Genomic DNA, 23791 nt, shown 5'->3' on the forward strand with positions numbered 1-23791 from the left:
TGACTCACTGAATCCTTTGTGTGGTTCTTCACAAACATCCACAGAGAATCAGCTCAGCGAATCTTTTTCATGATTCTTTGAGTGAACAGGCTCAGCCTGACTTGCTGAAGCACCAGCTTAATTCTCAATAGAGCCTGGTCTATTCAGGGAGCTTTCACTGGGACTTTTCTACAGGCTGGCTTTGAACGGCTCAGCTGAGCGAGGGAGGGAGGCCCTGCCTCAGATCGCAGAAAAGAAATGCTCAGGGTTTATTTTGTGTTTTAGAGATCAGTTAGTTGAATCTACAGTAAACCTTTTAAGGGGCCTGTTGCTGAGTGTGTATGTGTGTGTAAGACAACAATCTGCTGTTCATGGCCAGAATTAATGTAATAGCGTGTTAGCAATAGAGTCACAAGTTGGAGGCGAAAGTCTCCACCCAACAACAGGTTTTTCTGATTGTATAGCTGACATTAGGGTTAGGGTCTCTTCAGCACCATACAAAGCCCCCCAGCATTGGGCTGTGAAGCCATGCAACTGTGTTCTCTGGAGTGATGGAGCTTCATCCAAAATCTTATGTATGAGTTGGAGTGATCCACCAGCATCAGTACCTGACCTCACTAATGGTCAACCAAATCCTGACACCAATATTCAACCTCTAGTGTAAAGCCTTCCCAGAAGTGGAGAGGCTGTTACTGCAGCAAAAGGGAATAAACTCTCTATGAGAGAAACACTGAAGAAGCAGGTGCCTACAAACCTTCAGACCTGGTTTTCATTTACAGCTTGTTTTAAGGTAGACAAAAGCCATTCTGGTATTTGGGATGGGTCTAAAATCACAGAGATATTCTGGTAAACAACAAAATTGCAGCGTATCGAGTTCCATGGACCAGAACAGTGACCTACAGTGTCCCCGCTAAATATACAAACAAGGAGGTCACAAAAACAAACATCCAAACAGAACTCCAGAAATGACTGTCACTCCTGGCTATATTTAACAGCTTTTGGAGAAAACCCAGCTGTCTACCTCATCACTACCATCACTGCACTATTGTTTTTACCTCCTCAGCTGTTTGTATATCTGTTTGCAAATTCTACGGCAACTCTTCTTATGATGCTCTGAGGCAAGCTGACCTCCGGGGGTCAAATGTTAGCTAACGTCTTAGGGTAACATCAAGGTTGGAGAGCAGCTGACAGGTGGGCCTTCAATACTAACACATGCACAGACACAGGCTTCTATATATAAATTTTAATAGGGCATGTAAGTGCCTGGGGAGACAAATGAGAAAGACTGAAATAGAGACTGAACCAGAAGCTGGGTAATGAATACACTAGTGCATTACTCAAAGAGAGAGAGCAACCGGTGGAGAGAAGAGAGAGAGAAGAAATCATTTCTGACCTGCACTGACCCAAACGTACCAGTCAACATAACAACACCTGACCTACATTCATCTGCTCAGACCACAATACCTGACTCACACTTATCTGTCCACACCATAATACTTGATCCACACTCACCTGTCCACATCACAACACCTGACCCCACTCAACTGTCCACACCACAACACCTGATCCACACTCATCTGTCCACATCTCAACATCATACCCACACTCACCTGTCCACACACAACACCTGCTGGCCATACTGCAGCATCTGACCAACATTCACCTGTCCATACCATAACACCTGACTCTACCTCACCTGACACACACTCACCATCCACAACACCTGACCCACACTGACCTATCCAGGCTGCAGCACTTGACCCACACTCACCTGTTCACCACAATACCTGACCCACACTCACCTGTTTACTACAACACCTGACCCACACTCACCTGTTTACTACAATATTTGACCCATACTCACCTGTCTACTACAACACCTGACCCACACTCACCTGTCCAGACAGCAGCACCTGAGCCCTCCACACTGATGCTCACCCAAGAGCATGGCACATGTATGACGAAATGGCCTATACAGCTATATTATGAGCTTGTTAAACACCTGAAAAACACCTGAAAAGCCTATGTTCTGGGGTCACCTAAAAACAACTGAGTTTTGCAGGTAGCGTGTTCATGAGCTGGTGCTGAGCATATTTCTAACTGTGGAAGATTCAGTTTAGAACGGACAAAATTTTTTTTCTAATGTCGAAAAATGTCACACTTGCTTCTCTTCATCCTTTTACTTAGCCTCTGAGATCAGGAGGCCACTCCTCCCTCCCCCTCACTTTATTTCCTCCTTGTTCTCTCTCTTACCTCATGGTGTGGATGCACTCCGGCTCTTTAGTGAAGGCGTAGGCGTAGCCGCTGGAGGTCGTGCCAAAGTCAATGGCCACGACAACAATAAAAGAGTGCCCCGTCGGCTCATTCTGCTCTGCATCCTTCTGCAGAAAGAGACAGACAGAGACACAGAAAAGAGCGAGAGAGAGTCAGTGAATAAGAAAGGTGACTTTATGACATTTCAGTCTTTTTATCCAAAGGATACAGGAACTGGGCAAAACTGAGAGCACTTATTTTTTCATATATGAATGCTGTGTAACTTTAAAGTGATAGCCCAGCCAAATATGTACACAGTGTTCCCCCTTTACCCCCTAATGACTTGATTATGTGGTTTCTGAGACTGTATGACCTACTGTTATCTATAAAATGACAAAAGTACACTTCCTGTTAGCAAAATGAGCCTTGAAGCTCGTGTAAAACTAAAGAAGCAAACTCTGGACCCCAAAAATGTCTGGACTGTTCAATTACATCTGGGATAATAAGGGGAAAATTAGCAAATTGAAATTGGGGCTACTTATCACTTTAAGAGTATGTCCAATGTTAACTTTTCAAAGCTTTAAGGGTCTTTACAAATTAGCAAATAAAACAAAGTACTACTTCGTACTTCCACATACTGACCACTTTATTGGAAACACCTTCCATATGCTTCTGCTCACTGGCCACTTTACTGGAAACACCTACCTTGTACTTCCGCTCACTGGCCACTTTATTGGAAACACCTACCTTGTTCTTCCGCTCATTGGCCACTTTATCAGAAATATAAAATTTGTGCTTTCTTCTCACTGGCCACTTTACTGGAAACACCTACCTTGTGCTAAATAAGTTACAGTTACTGTACAGTTAATCAGTCCCCCTCTACCCCTTTCAACACATACTGTACATCAACACATCAGCTATAGTCTTATATAACCGTGGAGCTACAAGGTCAGTGTCTACTATTCATCACCTGTATGATTCAAGATCATGGAAAAGCTCACCAGTATGTGTGTTGGGGAGAGAGGCGTGATGCCTGGGTCGCCGATACTCTTTGCTGGCGACGGAGCAGCCATTGCATCTAAAACACATAAAGAGATATGAACATAAGGATCACAATATAGACTGACACACGCATATCAGTACGTGAACAGGCTCAAAGCTGTTTTGCTCAAAGGGTCACCTTGTCCATTTTTTGTACAGACCAACAGCAAACACAGTGACAGGCTGGTGTAGTTAATGCGGTCAGTACCCTTCCTGTAGTCCCCCTTCGAGTCACACGGTCACTGGAGACACATTTCAGACTGATGGAAATGGTGGCTTAAACAATCGTACGAATGTTAAAAGGAACTCCACCTATTTTTAAAAAATGTCTGCATAATTAACGTTTAAGACGTAAGGTCATTCAGGAACCAGAAGACCACCCCTAAAAGCTCCCTCGCAGAAGGTTATTACATAAAATGGTTATAAACATGTTGCCTCATGTCTGAGACGTTGTTTTGCAAGCTTTGTGATAAACAGTCCAAAACATTTAATCAATTCATGGTGAAGAGACGTCTGAAGGGTGTTCCAAGGCAAAGACCCCTAAGAATTATATTCTTCAGAGTGCCCACTGTTTTACTATCATCAACGCTGCTTAAAAATTCAGAAGACACATGTAGGTTCACTGATGGTTTCGCACCACAGTAAAATTTGTAAGTCTGCACATGAACCGTTTCACATCAAACCACTGTGAATGACTTCTGCGTACATCTCAACCACTGAATTACACAGACATTTTGAAAAAATGGAGGAATTCCCCTCTGAAACTACTTGTGAACAGGGCTACAGTGTCAGAAACACTGCTTGAGATTACCTAACAACTCCACATGGCTGGCGATGATTTAGACATGCAGTTAGCATGATGCTAACCGATGAGGTATAAGCTTCCGTTTATTTTAGCTACATTAGCCCTGTAGCACTTGCGCAAAACCAACAGACTATATGTGGTATAAAAGGGGGGAAATGGTAGTTTTTTTATTACTTTAAACACAAAAGCTGGCTAAATATTGTGAAAATGGATGGAATAAAAAGGGAACCAGCCAGTCTGTGCACAGCAAAAACCACACTTAATAACTTTTATAACAACGCTTTAGCTTCACATTCTAGATTATCGGACCATAAAAAAGCATCAAATCCTTTAAAAGCTAATGCAGGCACTCTTCTCCACGGTGACATTTGAATTGAATTAGAGTCTGTATTTGTCCAAAGCCATCATCCTCATTAGCGCGGTCTAATAGCCTCGCTAAACCACTCCACTACTGCGCGCTAACAGTAGCGCCAGGGGTTTAGCGCACGGCAGGACGCCGCGCAATCTGTCCGCTCCTCCAAAATGCTTACCCTCTTTTTCCCCCTAGTGTACCCCATGCTGGGCTTAAAGCGCGGCCCGAGTCATCACCGCACTCTTTGGGCCGGTAATTACTGGGCTGAGCGACCGGCTACCTGTGGCTAACGCTGCCTTTCAGCCGGCTAACCACGCCGTCATTGATTTCAAAGGAAAAATACAGGACAATGAGGCATAAAAATCAACAGAGGAGGTGTAAAATGATTGCCTATAATGATAAATGTCTGTAAGTGGAGTGTTACGTGCAGAAACATGCCTTTTTTTCTTTGCCCACCCCCCAAAACCCCTTCTTTTTGCTCTTCAAAGCAGTTTTTCAGGTTAGAAAAAAGAGTTTGTTTATGTGGCAGCGACTGAGTGCAGGTTGATTATGGCCTGTTTTGGGCCGAGCCAATTACGCTTAGCTTCTTTTGAATCAGCTGACGGGCATTAAATGTCTGTACATTATTGCAGAAGTGGCAAAGAAGATGAGTGAGAGAAAATAAAGCATGAAGTTAAAGAAAAAAACAGTTGAGTAGGTACACTAGGTGGTTTTAAAGGTTACTGATCGATCTGCGTGATGTAACTGTATTGATTCGGCTGAATTTCTTGCTATTCAACACACAATGATTTGTTTATGAGGAAGAAAGTCTGTCAGCAATTTAAGCCAACAATGACAACAATGCAGTCAGGTAACACAAATTGTCCTGATCGACGAACGTCAGTTCATTTTGTACAAGTTGGTTTACAGTTGTATAGAGACAGCATCTATTTTAGAAATGAGGTGGAGAGAAAGGTTTCAAAATCAGTCTTTCACTTTATCTGAAGAAGAGGTGAATCATTTATGTGTCAGGCCTGCTTTTGTAACATACCGGCAGGCAAAAAGAACTGTGATGTGTAGCAACATCTTTGTTGCTAGGGAATTTATCTGTTCTCTCCATTAGGAAACACAAGGGCAATTCTACTGTTTTTAATTATTTCTGTAAAATTCAATGGTTGAGATGTAAACAAGTCATTCAGACTATTTTGGTGCGAAATGCTCCTTTCTATAGAAACTTAAGAGTCAGAATTGTTCACAGAACTTTCCCTCACAGAAAGTTACTACATGAAATGGTTATGTCTTCACTGTTTTACAAAAGTTCTGAGAAGATTTTGGCCTATATTTTTATATATATTCATGGCGGAGGGATACATGCAGAGTGTTGTTATAAGTTCCCAAAGAAAACCTATTTATTTCAGATTTATCACTATTTTACCATCATCAACATTCCATGTAAAACTCAGAAGACACATGTAGGTTCACTGGTGGTTTTGGATAGTAAATCAAATGGCTATATTTGTGTTGTAGGGTTAGGGTTAGGTGTAGACTTGGCAACCCCTGGTTTCTATCAGCACCACTGAGATTAGAGTGCACCGATATGAGAATCGTGAGCTGAGGCCAATTTCTGATATTTCTCATGTACGTATCTACCGACATATAAGCATTAACTTGGATTAACATCACAGAGAAATTGAACATTCATTTCTAAGTGAGTACAACACGTCATCAAATGTCGGTCTGAAATATCACACGGCTGTCTGATCTGTCTGACTGATCCTTTTATTTTAAGCATATCTATCATAACTGATATCATTATGATATTATGCATCTCTGCTGACTCTACAATGAACAATTTCGCATCAACTCACTTTTAATGACTTCCATCTCACTATTAAATCGTGCAGTAATTACAAAAAATCCCTTTTCGAAGGGAATTCCCTTTTCGAGCTGTTGTAAACAACTTAAGGGAGAATATCACCCTTTTTCTGCACAATTCAGTGGCTGGGATTTTAAAAAATAGTCACTCAGAGTGGTTTGGTGTAAAATGGTTCAGATTTCTTTACAGTGGTGGTGACCGGAACCAGATGTCCCCATGAATAGAACGCACATATAGACATTTTATCTACTAGGTTTTGTAGAGGGGGACTATTTTGCCTCACAACAACCTGCATGTATCCCTCCACTATAAATGAATTAAAAATCACTTTTCCCAAAATCTTGTCAAAACTATCATAAAACGATGTTTCAGTGAATTCATAACCATTTCATGTAGTAACTTTCTGTGAGGGAGGTTTTAGAGGTGGACATTTGGTTCCTGTAAGTCTGTAAGGTTTCTCTAAAACAGAGCATTTCACACCAAACCGCTCTGAATGACTGTTTACAGCTTAATGAGTGAATTATGCAGAAAAGGTGAAAAGCAGGTGGATTTGTCCTTTAACTGTTAAACATCAAAAAACAAGGTGGGGCTACCTTATTATGGCAAATGCAGCCAAGTTCTCAATCTTTTTCTTTATATAACATATTACCTGCATATTTGTTCACTGGTATTTTGTTGTATATTAGTGATCATAACAAAATGCAATGTTTCAGCACCTTCTGAGTGTCTGCGGTTGTGGTAACGGTGCTGCCGATTTCAGTCTGCGGCCTGATGCCGTGTGACCGACTTTGTGGCTCTCGCTGCAACAGACTGAGACAAGCCGAAAAAAGAAGAAGAATAGGGGTCTTAAAATAGAGCACGCCCCCCAATGAGACACAGCTACTTCTGGCAGTGTAAACAAAGGAGGAGCAGTTGTAGAGGGAATGGAGAGATGCAGGAGAAGATAGAGTATCCTGTTATTTTTAATCTTTCCCTACATCCTCAGCAGCCAGACAGGGGATGAATGAACCTACACACACACGCGGTTCTAGAGTGTGGGACACACCCCGGAAGGAAGCAGTGGGGGTCATCGTTCTGGACTATTCTGTGGAATTCCAAGCAGTTCAAATGCATAGTAGAGACGTGGAAATGGATTTGAAGCTGAAATCTTAGGGAGAATATACATCATATACACAGATATCATGTAAACGGATGTGTCTTTTCTTGCATCAGATTTCTTGTTTCAGATACTTTACATCCAAAGGTAAGTGTCATAACGTGCTGTAATGTGGCAAGAGACGACGCTACACATATTACTGGCACATCAGACCACCGCGCTCCCCCTTCCTCCCTCTGGACAGACTTAAGCTGAGAGGTGACCAATCATATTGAGGTATAAAAAGTGTGATTCAGAGTTGTTTGGTGTGAAATGGTTCACTTTTCTTTACAGTGGTGGTGATAGGAACCAGGGTTCACCATGACTACAACACAGATATAGACATTTTATTTATTATCCAAAACCACCAGTGAACCTACATGTGCCTCCTGAGCTTAATATGGAATGTTAGTCATGATAAAATAGTGAGAAATCTGAAAAATATAAGTTTTGGGGGGAATATTTTGTCTCGCCACCATCTCTCCACATCAAAAGGATTAAAAAATACATTTTATGCCAAAATTTTCTCTCAAAACTATCACAAAACATTCATAATAATTTCATGTAATGATGTTTTGAAGCTTTTAGAGGTGGACGTCTGGTTCCTATCACCACCACTGTGAACAATTCTGACTCTGTAGGAATGGAGCATTCACACCAAACAACTCTGAATGACTCTGTTTATATCATAATAATGGAACTGTGCAGACATTTTGAAATATAGGCAGAATTCCCCTTAAATTTGGTGTTTTATGGACATGATGCTAAACGCAGTGAGGGTTGTGGGCTGGAGCTTGGGGAATCAGCCTTGTGACTAGACGGTCGCTGGTTCGATTCTCTGAGCCGACAGTACGGGACTTGCCCTTAAGCAAGGCACCTCATCCTCGACTGCTTCCCAAGTGTGGTGTGACCATTCAGACTGTTGCTATTTGGCACTGTAGCAGGTCATGATGTCTGCAAATAAAACAATAAATGAAAACTCCTCACTTGACACCAAAAATCTAGATACGCCTGGCCAAAAAACAAATAGTTATAAATTGCTGACTTTTGATGATCACCTGCTGCTCAAACTGTTGAACATGTCTGTGCGGACCATTCACCAAATGTTACGGTGAATCCCTGTTTGCGTTATATTATTATATATGATATTATTGCATTATTTATTTTTTTTAAGATTAAAAAACAATATATTTGTGTTGCTTAATGAGCTCACAACTCTGCACACCCGTCCACTGGACAGAATTCAAGCTGCCTGTGTTTCAGCGAGGGAGGAGAGTCGGCATGGTGTTCGGTCGCTGTGAGCGCAGAACTGTGGGGTTTTAGTGAAGAGAGGAGATTAAAGAGAGAGAGAACAGTCGGCCACTCTGATTTTTATTATCTATTACAGGAACATCTCTGTAATAACATTAATGTTTCATGAAGAACACAGAGACAACCCCTCAGAGAGAGAGAGAGAGAGAGAGAGAGAGTGAGAGAGAGGCAAAGAGACAAAGAGAAAGGGAGAGAGACACAGAGAGAGAGATGTTACATCATATTTAGAATTAGCGTATTAGGGCTGAGCAACATGACAATGTATATTGCTCTTGCAACTTCATATGGTGTGCAGCTATATATACACACATACAATTATTATGATAAATGACTACATGATTCTGATTATAAAGAGCAAAATTAGTCCAGTTTGAAACTGAATTTAGTTCCAAATATTGAAAACATCAATGCATTCATGATTTTTGATAGTATTAAAATGTATTTAAAATGTAACATAGCTGGTTCTTTTTCTCTGTTCCAACTTTTTTGTCTGTTCCATCCATATTGTGACATATCGCTTTTCATGAAAAATTCTTGGAAGCAACGTGATATTAGATTTTTGCCATATCGCCCAGCTCTAATCATATATTTACTAAAAGCAAAGCTAAGGAAAAATGTTAAGTGTCTCTTCTTTGTGCTGATTTCTGTCACACCTACTGGCCATTCCTTCATTTGGAGATCAGTTTCTCCGGAATATTGAGAGCTGACTCCTCCCACACTCACACATCTGCCTACAATCTGCTCATCAGCCACCCTTTATAACCGGGACTCTCTCTCGGACTACCCCGTCCGAGTGTTACATTTCAATAAAATATTTTATATTTTTTATGTTTTTAAATCACTGCTTTCTTGTTTTTTGTTCTTTACCTGCTGTCCTAGCTTTGGAATAAAACTTACGAAGGACAAGTGCTAAGAAGTTCGTAAGAATGTTCTCGTAAAAAATGTAGGCAAAGATTCCCTTAAGAAAGTCCTAATTCCTTAAGATAACTATAATCATTTTAGTATGTAGGCTACAGATTATGTTGTCATATAGGTTAGTTTGTCAGTTCAGACCATGCCTTCAACATGTGGTGGTAGTATGAGGGAGGATTGATAAAAGGAGGGGGGAGAACTCTGAGAATTTTGGCTGGAGTTCTGGGCACCTTCTGCCTGTAGCTAGAAGGCCAGATCCCCCCTCATAGCTGTAGTAGGACTGAGGAACGGGAGGAGATGGGGTGACGGTGGGGAATGTGAGGATGTGAATTTATAAGGTGTTGAAATGAAAGAAGGAGGGATTTCAGCCATGCTCCTCTCCCCAAACTTCAGTTATGACATAACTGCATATTGTAAAGTATCAATGCCATGTTGCATCTTAAAGACTCCTGGAATTGAATTTTTTCGTTTATTTTAACAGTTATACTTTTTCACTTTATCCAGTCAGTTTTTTTACAGTCTAAGACAGGTGTGAGGCTGTCGTAATGGTAAGAACATATTCTTTTAAGAATGCTACATGTTCTTCCAATACAAAAGAGAAGAGTTGAGAGCGAAACAAAGAAAATTCATAGGAATTTTTTCAACAAATTTTTTAATATTAACCAAGATTTTCTTTGTTAAGACACTTTTGTGGATGCAGGCCGGGTTTGTACTGTAATGATATAAATCGAAACTCAATCAGAACTAAATGTGAGAAGGATTTTGGCCAAATTGATCAGTGTGGAATTAAACAGAGTGGAACTGAAAGGCTGCAGAACAATAGAGAACAGAGGAAAACCTGTGCTTTGCGTGTCTTTGTGTGTGTGTGTGTGTGTGTGTGTGTGTGTGTGTGTGTGTGTGTGTGTGTGTCACTATGGACATAAAGGCTCTGAGTGTAAGAATAGCTTTCCTTCCTGTGGGTCTTTAGGATTCTGTAGATAACCGCACATCCAGACGACTCAACACAATAGAACCACACAATTTCTCTGCCACCACATCCACTCCGCCCTCCTTTACTCTGTAACTACAACAACACCAACACAACACAGTACAATGATAACTAGAGTGGAGAAATAATATCGATACAAGCATATTTCCTTATTTAATTAACAAACTATTATATTTTCTTGGAAGACTAAGACTATCAATATTTTATTATTGAATTAATATTTCATTCATTCATCATTTGGAAAAAAAATAATATATGGTGCATTAATATGAATAAATATTAAGGCATATTTTGGGTGGAGCAATAGATACATGGAGAACTTGTGTCAATACTTTGTGTTTTAATTAAGTCCATATTTAATTTATTTTTCATAAAGAATCCTTTATTATATCACATTATTTTGGGGGGGAGCAATAGCATCAACACATGGAGATAAGTATCAATATTTTATTACATAATTATCATTTTTTGAATTTATCTTTTAAAAACATCTACTCATGATATTGCAATATTTTGAGTGGAGAAATATTTATACATTGAAGGCCAAATATCAATATTTGTATTTTTTAATTCATATTTCATTAATCCATCGTTTGAAAAATGAATAGATTACATGACAATATTTTGGGTAGAGCGATAGTGCTTACACATGGAGGTTGATATGCTGGATTTTAATTATTTACGTGTGTAAATATCATTTTAAAAAATGCATCATATTATTTTGGGCGGAGAAACAGAATACATACATGGAAGTCAACGTACTGATGCTTTATTATTTAATTAAGTCACTTAAATTTCACCTGATATTTACACATTTCGCAGATGTTATAATCCAGAGTGACTTCAAATTTTTGAATATTAGTCTGCAATTCAGTTTTGTTTATACAAAATTGAAATGAACTTTAATAAATAAAAAGGAGAATGTTTTGTAGGCATAACTCGAATCAATCATAATATTCTGCAATATTTTGCACATCACAAAATCAAGATATGATCATTATGGCTCAAGTATTGTGATAATATCATATTACACGACCTGTAGCAGAAAGAAAGCCAACTTCAGTCTTGTAGAAATTCAGATGTGAAACAGTATTTAGCCAGACCTGCTAGCGTTAGTTAGTGTTAGCAGTATTGACTGGTTTATCTACATATTATTCAGTTTTATCTCTATTTTGTACAATAAAAACAGATTTCAGATTTGCTTTAGTTGTTAAAAATGGTTCTTCTTAAAAATGAAAAGACAAGCCAGAACAACAGTCCAATGTTAATCTACAAAAATACTTTTTACTGAGTGGTTTACTGGGGTGTTTACTTCAGCACCCAAAAGGTCTTATTTGGAAAATATATATACATTTACCACGATATAAACCAAAACTGTTAGAAAATTCTATTACACCATAATAGAAATCTTTGGTCAAATCGACCACTACGGATACTAGGATATCCATATATTGCAGTAATATGGTTTCATGACCATCCATCTCTACAACACACACGGACAGTGGACACAAGATGCTGCTCCATCCAATGATCTGAACATCGCTGTCAACTCAAGAGGGGTCAGCTTTCATGCATCCCGTAACCACGACCACAGGGGAGTCACCACGACCAGCCAGGACCGAGGAACCTGAAGCGTTCGATATTTCTACATCACGCTCTCCCTCAGGAGACTCCACACTACACAGCATCACCATTAGCTCTCCTTCAGCCTTTATCACCAGCAATAACAGAATTATACTGTAATTCAATATGAACTATTTCTTCCTCACAGCACATTGAAACAAGTGGAGAAATTGTGTGGAAAGAGTAGAATATATTTTATTAACATTTTAATATTTGAATTTATTTTTGTGTGAATAGTCGTTGTATATTCGGAAAAAAAAACAGCCCTTACATTTTTGTTATTTTTGACAACTGTACAGTCAAACCTGTCCACAGAGAATGCAAACGGAATGTCAATATTATTCATTACGCAAACATGACATTACATTTTTAATAAAACCAGTAAGATGATAGGTGGGGGTGGGAGGGGGAGGTGAAACATGATATTACTGGTCAATATTGTTTTGTCCTGCAAGCTGGTGCATGGTGACATCATCAAAATCAGAAGACGTTTGAAGGCGGGGCTAAACCCATCGTATTTCGACTGAAGATCACATGAAAACAAACATTTTGTCTTTTACAGATATATTTTGCATTATTTAGCTGACTCTTACATGAAGCCATGAGTAAAAATTCCTAAAAATGAAAAACAGAAATCACTAAAACTGACATTAATATAGCTTAACTGAACTCAGAACAATCAGTAGAGGTCACTGAGGGGCCACAAGAAGGGAAATTCCTGACACAAGTGACTTCATGACATGCTTCAGTGTGAAGAAATTGGACATAACGTTGTAATTTAAAAAGCATAAAAACATTTATGACGCTTTTGCACTGTCTCGTCATGCATCATTTTAAAATCCAAAAATTATGAAATGAACTAGCACAGACCAGCAGGCATTTCATGCTAGTCTAAGATGGTTTTATTTGCCAAGAGAGCTAAGTACCCTGTACATAGTAGTGCTAATGCTAACACCGCACTGAACGGGCTGTACTAGCGATGTGCACAACACACACCCAGGCGGACTGTTTATTGCTGCTGGCGATTTCAACCATGCTGATCTGAAGTCAGTACTCCCCAGATTTCACCATTATGTGGACTTCACAACCCGTGGGGCTAACGTGCTGGATCTTGTTTACACAAACATCCCAGGACATACAGGGCTGAGCCCCGCCACCACTGCAGCTACTCAGACCACATCTCTGTGATGATCATCCCAGCACACAGACCACTCATCAGATGTGCCAAACCAGACCTGAAGCAAGTGAGAACCTGGCCGCCAGGAGCTATCTCTGCTCTTCAGGACTGTTTTGACCATGCTGACTGGGAGATGTTCAGAGAAGCAGCAACTGCCGGTGACTCTATCAACCTGCAGGAGTGCACAGAATCAGTGACTGGCTACATCAGCAACTGCACTGATGATGTTACTGTCTCCAAACTCGTCACAACTCCAACCAGAAACATGGATGACTGCAGAGGTGCGCATGCTGCTGAGAACCCACAACAAGGCTTTCGAGTTAAGGGACAAAGCAAGCCTCAGGATAGCAAGAGCCAAACTCTCCCAGGCCATCAAAGAGGAAAACCACACCTCCTCCAAGTGAACAGGTACTGTGTCTGTCCACTGCTGATGTGCAGAGAACTCTACACAGAGTCAACCCACGAAAAGCACCAGGATCCGACAGCATACTGGGCAGAGTGCTCAGAGAATGTGCCAGCTGGCTGGCTGATGTTCTAATGGACATATTCAACATCTCTCTGAGCACTGCAGTCGTTCCAACGTGCTTCAAGTCCACCATCATCATCCCTGTGCCGAAGAAGTCTCCAGTGCCCTGCCTCAATGACTACTGTCCCGTTGCACTCACTCCCATCATCATGAAGTGCTTCGAGAGGCTTGTCATGAGGCACATTAAAGACCAGCTTCCTCCTTCACTGGACCCACTGCAATTTGCATATCGCCCAAACCGCTCAACAGACGACGCCATCTCCACCACACTCCACCTGACTCTCACCCACCTGGACATTAAAGACACCTATGTCAGAATGCTGTTCATAGACTTCAGTTCAGCATTCAACACCATCATCCCTCAGCAGCTGATGGGAAAACTGAGCCTGCTGGGCATGAACACTTCCCTCTGTAAATGGATCCTGGATTTTCTATCTGAGAGACCTCAGTTAGTCAGTATAGGTAATAACATCTCCAGCACCACCATACTGAGCACCAGTGCCCTGCAGGGCTGTGTGCTTAGTCTGCTGCTGTTTTTTCTGCTGACTCATGACTGTACTGCAAAGAACAACTGAAACCACATCATCACGTTTGCTGATGACACAACTGTGGTGGGTCTGATCAGCAAGAATGATGAGTCAGAGTACAGAGAGGAGGTGCCAGAGGCTAAAGGACTAGTGCAGAACCAAGAACCTGTCTCTGAATGTAGACAAAACTAAGGAGATGGTTGTTAACTTCCCAAGAGTGCGAGGTGACCAACCCCCACTGAACATCACTGGCTCTGCTGTGGAAATTGTCAGGAACACCAAGTTCCTCTGTGTCCACATCACTGAGAACCTCACCTGGCCCCTCAACACCAACTCCATAGGCAAGAGAGCCCAGCAGGTCCTCTACTTCCTGCGGAGCCTGAAGTAGGCTCATCCCCCCCTCCCATCCTCACCATGTTCTACATTTTTGGAAGTGGTCCGAGGGTGCACCAACAGTGGCAGTCAGCGGGGTGCCGACCTTATCAAGCCAGTGGACCGATACATGCCTGTTGTCTGGGTAAAACCTTGACATTATGTGGGGAATATATACCCTTCAAAAAGCAGAAGCACTGAATGACAATTGGAGCAAATTCATACTAAATCCACATCCATTTAATTTCATATTTTTTAAGCACCATCAGTCAGCTCCACGCTAGCATTAAGTGGTTTGATTCTGACCCAAATCCGACCACGAGACTACAGGTGTGTCATATTCCACGAGAGTCAGTGAGGGAGAAAGTCTGAATTATTTCACATTCTTTAATATTTCATATTCTCCTCCTGCAAACATCCAGAGCCATTTAAGGCCAGACTGTAACTGGCTCGCAGATGTTGCTATGCTGGATTTTTGAACTCTCTGCATGTGCTCCTCAGCCGTTTCAGAATTCTTATGTTCTTAGGTCATTTATTTCAGAAACGATTCGGCAGCATGAGGTGGGTATCTTAGTCAAAATGATGCAAATTCAATGCAAATTCGAGCACCTAAAGCTTCAAGCAGGAGTTGCTGAAACAGCACCACGGCTGTCCTGGGATTATCTCAGAATGCACAGCAGCTAAGAAGGTATGTTTTAGTAGGAGGACTTTACTGCTGCGGGACTAAAACATGGCCTGTACAGCATTAATTAGCTTTTTCAGGGCCCATATCCTACATTTCTCTTATAGTTTGTGTATGTCTTTCACTTCTTGTTTGCGTGGTTTTATATTCCAAAATCAGCTACATGACCATTTTAAAAACCTCACTTATCTCTTAGAATTGAGCAGGCACAGTGTTATAGTGTAAGGGGAGGGTCATGCTAAGTATGGCTCTAGTTTTAATACTGTTATATAAGCTGTGTCCCAGTTGAAGGCTGACTGCGTCACAATGGGGTGACTAGGCCACTTTTTAATGTAAGTAATGGGTTTAAACCGAGTCAAATAGCTACAGTTAGAAATGTTAAAAAAAGCCAATGTGATCTGAAGCAAAACTTACACTAATATTTCATTTTGTTTTACATTTACGTTTTTTTTGTTTTGTAATGGAGCAGATTGGCTGTACCTGAGATCGGGGAAAGAGCTTATAAGTCTGGTGACTGGATTCCTAAGGGCTCCTCCTCCTTCCCCTGATGTTGTTGCCAGACCAAGAAGTTCTAACACGGAGTAGTTGGGCCTACTCTCTGTGTAGTTGCTAGTCTGATGTGTTGTGCGTGAAGCGTTTTCTTAAAAGACTTAGACTTCTAGATGGGAAGCCGTAGGGGGAATACCCTTATTTTTGGGGGGTTTGTCTTTGTTTTTGTTAGGTTATGTTTTTGTTTTTTTTTCTTTTGTTTTGTTTAGGTAAGTTAGCTGATTTGGGGAGATATACGTTTTTTTGGTTCTTTTGGCTGAGACCACTCCTGAAGCTTAAGCTTCTACATTCCATAATAAAAAAAATCATGAGACTAGTAATATGTGTTTGAGTGTGATTGGTCTGGGAGGTGGTAATGGGTGGTTGGTTAGTGTAGTGGGTAACGTCTGTGCCTTCTATGCTATAGACTGGGCAAACACCCTACACTATACCAATAAGGGTCCTTAGGCAAGACTCCTAACACCACCTTCACCTACTTGAGTAACAATCAAATTGTAAATCGCTCTGGAGAAGAGCCTCTGCCAAATACCGTAAATGTAATGGTAAGTTGGGGGAGACACTTTTAGGTTGCGGCCTACACTAGATGGGTAGTAACAGGGAGCAAACAGCTGACAGAGAGAAGCTTGTCCAGCTCTATTAAATAAAAAATAAAGAAACAATAATCTAAGTTTCTGGCACCATCTTTAAAGAACTTTAAAAGAACTTGATAAGAGCAGTGTTTTATGATGCAGCAGTAAGGGTGGGAACATTGGAAACAGACAGTTTCAGTTCAGGCTTCACAGATCTATGCAGCCTTCGAAGGACACAATCTAGTAAGGATGGAACCCCTAAATTGGGACACAGCTGTAGTGCTAGGGGTCACACTGAGTATGGCTCCAGTGAATCACTGAGCCATGATTTGAGCCCCCGCCCCAAAAAACACTAAACACAAAAATGATACACAGTTGAACGGTATAACCCCATAATTCATCATTACACAGTTCGCAGTCCTCACAATTATTTTCTAACATGTATGAAGTGTTTAGAAACAAATCTCTGATTTATACAAAAAAACTTACTCAGACAAAAAATCGGAGGACATTTGTCTTTCTCCAAGGTAGAGGAAGACTAAAAACTGTAACAGTCGTATAGGAACATTTGCAATAGCATAAAAAATAAGGATCAAGTGCAGAAAATGAACTGAAAATGAAGTCTCGCACCATCTTGAACGAGAGAAGATACACTACTGTACACAACACGTCAGCTGTGTTTAGAGGAGAGAGCTGGAAAGCATCAGCTCGTTGAAGGAAGGCAGATGTGGTATCTAACATCCTCCCCGAAAGGTGGAAAATGTGTCGACACAAAGGAAGCGCCCAGACTTCCGTCACGTAAACTGTTTGTCCATAGGGCTCATCCATGCTCTGCTCTCTCTCTTTCCCTCCTTACACTGGGGAAGCCAGTGAGCTTTTGTTAATGCCTATAGCATGACGTAATGGTGGGCGAAATTGTCAGGCTTTTCTGAGCATTCCAGACCTCCAATAAACTCCCCCGAACCCCACCAGCCGCCCTCCGCTCCAACACCAGCTTTATTTCATCTACAGACATTAACGCTGCTGCTTATTTAAACACACTGTTGCACAAGCAGAACGGCAGGAAATATGAAAGTGGGCTGATGGAGATCTAACAGATTGAGAGAGAGAGAGAGAGAGAGAGAGAGAGAGAGAGAGAGAGAGAGAGAGAGAGAGAACACAATGAACAAGAAAGAGATATCATAAAAGTGAGAAAGCTAAATAGAGACAAAGAGAAGAGAGAGAGTAAGAGATACATGTGAGAGAAATGAGTAAGAGAGAGTGAGAATGAAAGAGATGGTGAGAAAGAGAGAGAGAGAGAGAGAGAGAGAGAGAGAGAGAGAGGGGGGGGGGAATATTAGATATGAGCAGGAAATATGAAAGTGGGCTGAGGGAGATTAAACAGAATGAGAGAGAAAGAGAGACAGAAGAGAGCAAGAGAGAGAGAGATACAATGAGCAAGAAAGACAGAATGTGTGACAGAGTGAGAGAGAAAGAGAGAGACAGTGAGGTAGAAGGAGACAATGAGAAAGCTAGACAGAGACAGAAAGAAGAGAAAGAGAGAATGAGAAACAGAGTGAGATACAATGGGCAAGAAAGAGAGATACAGAATGAATAACAAAGGTAAGGAGAGAGAGAGAACAGAGAGAGACAGTGATACAAGGAGCAAGAGATACAGAACAAGTGAGTCAGAACAAGTGAGAAGTGAGAAAGAACAAAAGAAAGAATAGGCAAGGAAGATATACAGAAGAAAGAAACCCTGAAGAATGAAGGAGAAAAGAAGAGCATGAAAGAGACAAAGAATGAGTGAGAGATACAGAGATAGAGACACAGAAAGAGAGAGAAAGTGATATAAAAGAGAAACAGAGAGGGAGACAATGAGCAAGAGAGATAAAGATTAAATGAGTGAAAGAGAGAAAAGATCAAGAAAGATATAAAAAAAAGATATACAAAAGAGAGAAAGCAAGAAAAATAAAGAGCGAGAGAGAGAGATACAGAATGGGTGAGAAAGAGAAAATGACAAATATTGGGAGACAGAGTAAGTGAGAGAGATAGAGAGAGAGAGAAAGAAAGAGAGACAAGACAGAGAATGACATAGAGAGAGAGAAATATGGGACAGAGGGACAGACATGGAGATAGAAGGACACAGAGAGATAGAGAGAGAGGAACACAGAGAGAGAGGGAGGGAAAAATAGAGAAACAGAGGGAGGGAAAAATAGACAGAGAGAGAGAGAGAGACAGAGAGAGAGAGAGGAATACAGACAGAGAGAGTCACTGACAGAGGAGGGACAGACAGACAGAGAAAGACAGAGAGAGAGTAAGAGAGGCATGGAGATATAGAGAGAGGGACAGAAAGAGAGAGAGACAGTGAGAGAAAAGGAGATTCTGCTGCTTTCAGTCACTGATGCCTCTGTCTTTAATTACCTCACCACCACCCAAACACAGACTCCACCGGTCAGCGCTGCGCTGTCCTTCAGTCAGCCTGCAGGCCAATTCATTAAAACTCACTTTAGAAAATGAAATAGCAGGACAGGCCTGTAACAGTCCAGATGAAAGTCAGTCTCCAGGCTCCAACACAGTTTAGCGTTTACCTGCTTTGACACTCCAACTAATTATCACAGCTTCCTGACCCGGGACAGCAGAGTCAGAGCAGGACAAACTGCAGGAACTGCTGTGATTTCACACAAATTATTTCTGACTCGTAGCTGTTTGAAGCAAGTGGAGCAACTGTGGAAAGTGCAAACCTTCAGTCCAAACGACATCTGCATTTGTGAGTAGAAGAGGAGATATTTTTATTATGATTAGAATTTCATAAGAAGTTATGGCTGTCATTGTAGGTTCAAAAATGTCATATAGAATGGAGATCAACCGTAAATGTGATTCATTATATAAGTTTTGAATAGAATTCAGTACTATCAGCCAGCTATGTTTGCACACTGTGGAATTAGACCTCTGCATTTAACCCACCTGTGCAGTGAAACACCCACACACACACACGCAAGCACACTTGTCCAGAGTGGCGGGCAGCCGTGTCCATGGCACCTGGGGAGCAGGGCACTTGAGATATGGACTATCAGCCGAGGGGATCGAACCGGCAACCTTCTGGTCACAGGGCTGGTTCCCTAATCTCCAGGCCCCAACTGCCCCACGTAAAGCAGAAGCTTTACATTCACACCGCAAACAACGCACCACAGTTTCTTGAAGAGGAATTCCACCCATTTTTTAAATTGTCTGCACAATTAAATGGTTAAGATGTAAACAAAGTCATTCAAAATGGTTTGGTGTGAAATGCTATGTTCTAGAGACCATCATGTACATCCCACATCAAAACTCAATAGACGCATGTCGGTTCACTGGTGGTTTTGGATAGGTAATAAAATGGCTATATTTGTGCTGTAGTCATGGTGACCCCTGGTTCCCATCACCACCACTGTAAAGACTTCTGAACCATTTCACACCAAACCACTCTGAAAGAATCTGTTTACATCTCAACTGATGAACTGTGCAGAAAATATCAAAAATTTGGTGGAATTCTCTTTTAATGAACCGTGGTTTGTGGTGCAGGAGAAAGAGCTTCTGCTTTACACTAGAAGGCTACACCACCCTCGATGAAGCTCCAAGAGATGGGCGTAGTCGCAGTCGAGGAGAAATATGGAGTTATGGAGTGCAAAAATTTTGTGATGGAGAACAGAGTGTAAATACATGCACTCCCCCGGCCACTTTATCAGAAACCCCTCCCTTGTAGCCCCCCCTTGCTGGAGTATAGTTGGAGACTGCAACAAATCAGTTTCTAGCCACACAGCCAGGTACTGGTCCACTCTTAACCTAGCAGTGACACTGACGTGTGTAAAAACTCCAGCAGCACTGTGCCAGCACCACATACACTACCATGCCAATGCCATCAGAGAGTGTGTTTACATGCACTCAATAATTTGATCAGATTTCTGCAGTTATATGATTCAGTTGGTTATGTTACTCTGATTTCTTAGATCAGAGTAAGGTCTAGAAACCTGATTAAGAGAGCTGGATTTTAGCTCAGTAATCAGATTTCTCAGTGCACATGAGTGAAAACAGATGACAGTATCAGAAATAAGCAGGCAGCGTATATTTTACGTTACGTTTAGGTCACGTTACGTTTACGTCACGTTGTCTTCTGTGAGTTTACTGACTGGTTGTAAAGCAGAAATCCAATTACTACCTGACTCATGTAGACCTGGAGTTTTCCCATTATCTCATTACTCACGTGCATGTTAACGCCTCGATCAGACAAAATCTGATTTTCTGCAGTTATCAAATTATTAAGTGCATGTAAACGCACTCAGTGTCACTTCTGTGCTGAGAATTATCCAGCACCCACATAATATCTGGACAGCAGTGGTCCAGAACCTGACCAATGATGAATGGAGAAGAGGGGGACAAATTTGGGACCCACAATAAAGAAAAATGAATATAAAGACATGAAGTATTCCAGTCTCAGATATTTACAAGTATTATGTTATGATCTATTTAAAATAGATCATTAACAGAGATAGTAATGAGCTAAATACATATAAAATGATCATTAATTGGGTACCTTCATTATTCATTAATATTCTATACATTTTGTTTATTCAAATATTAACACTTTTCTCAGCAAATAAACACAAGCTACACAAATAAATAGATTTTGAAAATGTGTTTTGGGTGCCTAAGACTTTCACATAGTACTGTACATGTATGTTTCAGTTTTGGCCTATTGTTTCTATATCTGCACTGATGCACTAGATCATATATCACTCGACTGCATAAACATTCACTCCTCCAACCCAGCGATGGCAAGTTAGTGCCGTCAACTGCAGACAGTATGTGTCCAAGTGTTCTTGTGTTCTGGCTGCCAAAGCATGTGGATTTAAGACAGCTGGGTTAGGAATCTCCTCAGAATATTTCAGCACCAGTGAGGAGGCAATGAAGCATGAAAAAGTGGGGGCTTAAAGAATAAAGCGCTTCTCTTTATCTAGTCTGCAGTCAAGAACCGCCAACTTTGAACACCATTCTGCGCATCATTCTGACACAGTTTAGCTGGACATTCCTTTACAGAAAAGTATATTCTCTTGTGACTATATCAAATATGACCTTATGAATTGGGGCAGTCATAGGCTGGAGGTTAGGGAACCAGCCTTGTGACCAGAAGGTCGCCAGTTCGATCCCCAGAGCTGGCAGCACATGACTGAGGCGTCCTTGAGCAAGACACCTAACCCCTGGGTGCTACGGGTTGGGCTGCCCACTGCTCCGGGTAAGTGTGTGTGTGTGTGTGTGTGTGTGTGTGTGTGTGCGCGCTTGTGCTTGCTAGAATGTATGTGGTGTTTCACTTCACTTAATCTTAATAAAACTGACCTAGACAATTATACCATATAATTCACACTGGAGATTATAGGGGTAGTTTTGCAAAAATCTATTTTACACAGGGTCCATCTTGCTGTTCAGTTTGGTAGCCGGCTAAGAATAACTTGGAAAACAGGAGAATACAACCTTTTCACAGATTTTCAAGCAAACACAAGCATAAAAAATTCTATGACTTTTTAAAAATGTTTAAGATGTTGTGCTCACATTGAACAGTCACAGACTTGATCTTAACTAAATAAAATTCATTCTTACACGCTAAAGACTGTAAAAAGATACCTAAATATACCTACATAAAGACACCTTTTTTACTGTCTGAACTGTCACTAAGAAATGGAAATTAAGAAGAACAGTTGAAATCAAGACAAGATGTGGAAGGCCAAGAAAACTCTCTAATATAACAGCTCAGGCATGCAAAGCAAAACCCCCACATCATAGCCGAGGACCTACAGTAAGATTTGGCTTGCGCTGGAACAGTGATGCCCCAGTCCACTGTGCAGGGTTGTTGCACAGACACTGTCTACATCAAAGGGTCATCAGAAGTTCACCTTCACTGTGACTCATCATATAAGTCAACCTTTGAAGTATATAAAACAACACTTAAGCCCTATTTAAGCTGGATTAGTTTTACAAGAGAAGGTCTGGTAACGTAATATGTCTGTGATTTGATTGGCTGATTTGTACGGGATAAAGGATCTCTGTAATTTCCCCAAGTTACCTCAAACAGCCCGGATCGAAACAACATTGCTGCAGTGTTTATATCAGCATTATGCAACAATGAAAACACATGGTGCCAGTAACTACATCAGCATGCCTGTCCAGTATGGGCAAACAATAACATAAAATTTGATGTCATAGACTTCAAAAAGAACACACAGTTGCCAAGTCTGCTTATTATAAGCAACTTTGGGCTTATTTTTTGTAAAGTTGCTTACAAATCATAGTAATCATGTGTCACCTTTTTTTGGGCTTGTTTCTAAAGGGTAGTTGCTCATGGCTCCTGTCTTTCTCCACAACACCTGTCTAATAAAGACAAACTGCTAGTTTGTCCTGTTACATCATCCATCCACAACCCCATTCCCTCCTCGTCTTCCCCATGCAACAAATCAAAATCTCACCATTATGATCCATCATTAATGGAGTTACTTTAGCTAGTTCATCAACAATGGCAGGGACTAGTTGGGCAAAATGCAGAAAAAATACAAAGAAGGGTGGGAGAAAGTGTAACTTTGTAATAGTACAATATTTTTTAAATGGTTTCTTATGAAATGCTAAATAAATGCACACAAACACACAGCATATACGCCTATATTTATATGTAGATAGATAAATCTCTCTCACACATTGTGGTAGGTAAGGTTGCCTATTTGTTGAGACAACTTCTTTTGGGCTTGTTTTCATAAACCTATTTGCTTGTTTTGTTGATCTGGCAACACTGGAAGAACATGTGAGCACACTATGCAAAATACAGTGTGTGACATGAAGCCAAAGCAGAGACAGAAATACAGCAGACATTGACCTCCTCCATTCAATTTTTAATACAAATTCAGTCCAATTACTGCTAGAAAACAAAAGCTTCAAAAGGCTAAAGAAAATCTGTTTTCCGTGGGTTTTTTTATGTAGCCATGGCTACGTCAACATCTCTGAAATGTTCACAAAGTCCTAATCAAACTAATCTGGCTTTTGACCTCATTGACATTCATTTATGAATATTTATTTTGAATCTGACTTTGTGTAATGATCATCATGTCACATATGTTGAATTTCTGACATATTT

General features: G+C 40.9%; 1 protein-coding gene across 3 annotated transcripts in view; it reads right to left on the bottom strand.

The window, feature by feature from the left end:
- Positions 1-23791, bottom strand: part of hspa12a (heat shock protein 12A) — a 59215-nt gene that overhangs the window by 26318 nt on the left and 9106 nt on the right. For all 3 annotated transcript variants that reach the window (XM_017704989.2, XM_017704987.2, XM_017704988.2), the window contains exons 2-3: positions 3234-3310; positions 2233-2360 (exon numbers count right to left, since the gene is read on the bottom strand). In XM_017704989.2, coding sequence (XP_017560478.1) covers positions 2233-2360; positions 3234-3310 — 205 coding nt within the window. The remainder of the gene's footprint in view (positions 1-2232; positions 2361-3233; positions 3311-23791) is intronic.

This window comes from Pygocentrus nattereri, chromosome 10 (genome assembly GCF_015220715.1).
Source record: "Pygocentrus nattereri isolate fPygNat1 chromosome 10, fPygNat1.pri, whole genome shotgun sequence".
NCBI lineage: Eukaryota > Metazoa > Chordata > Actinopteri > Characiformes > Serrasalmidae > Pygocentrus > Pygocentrus nattereri.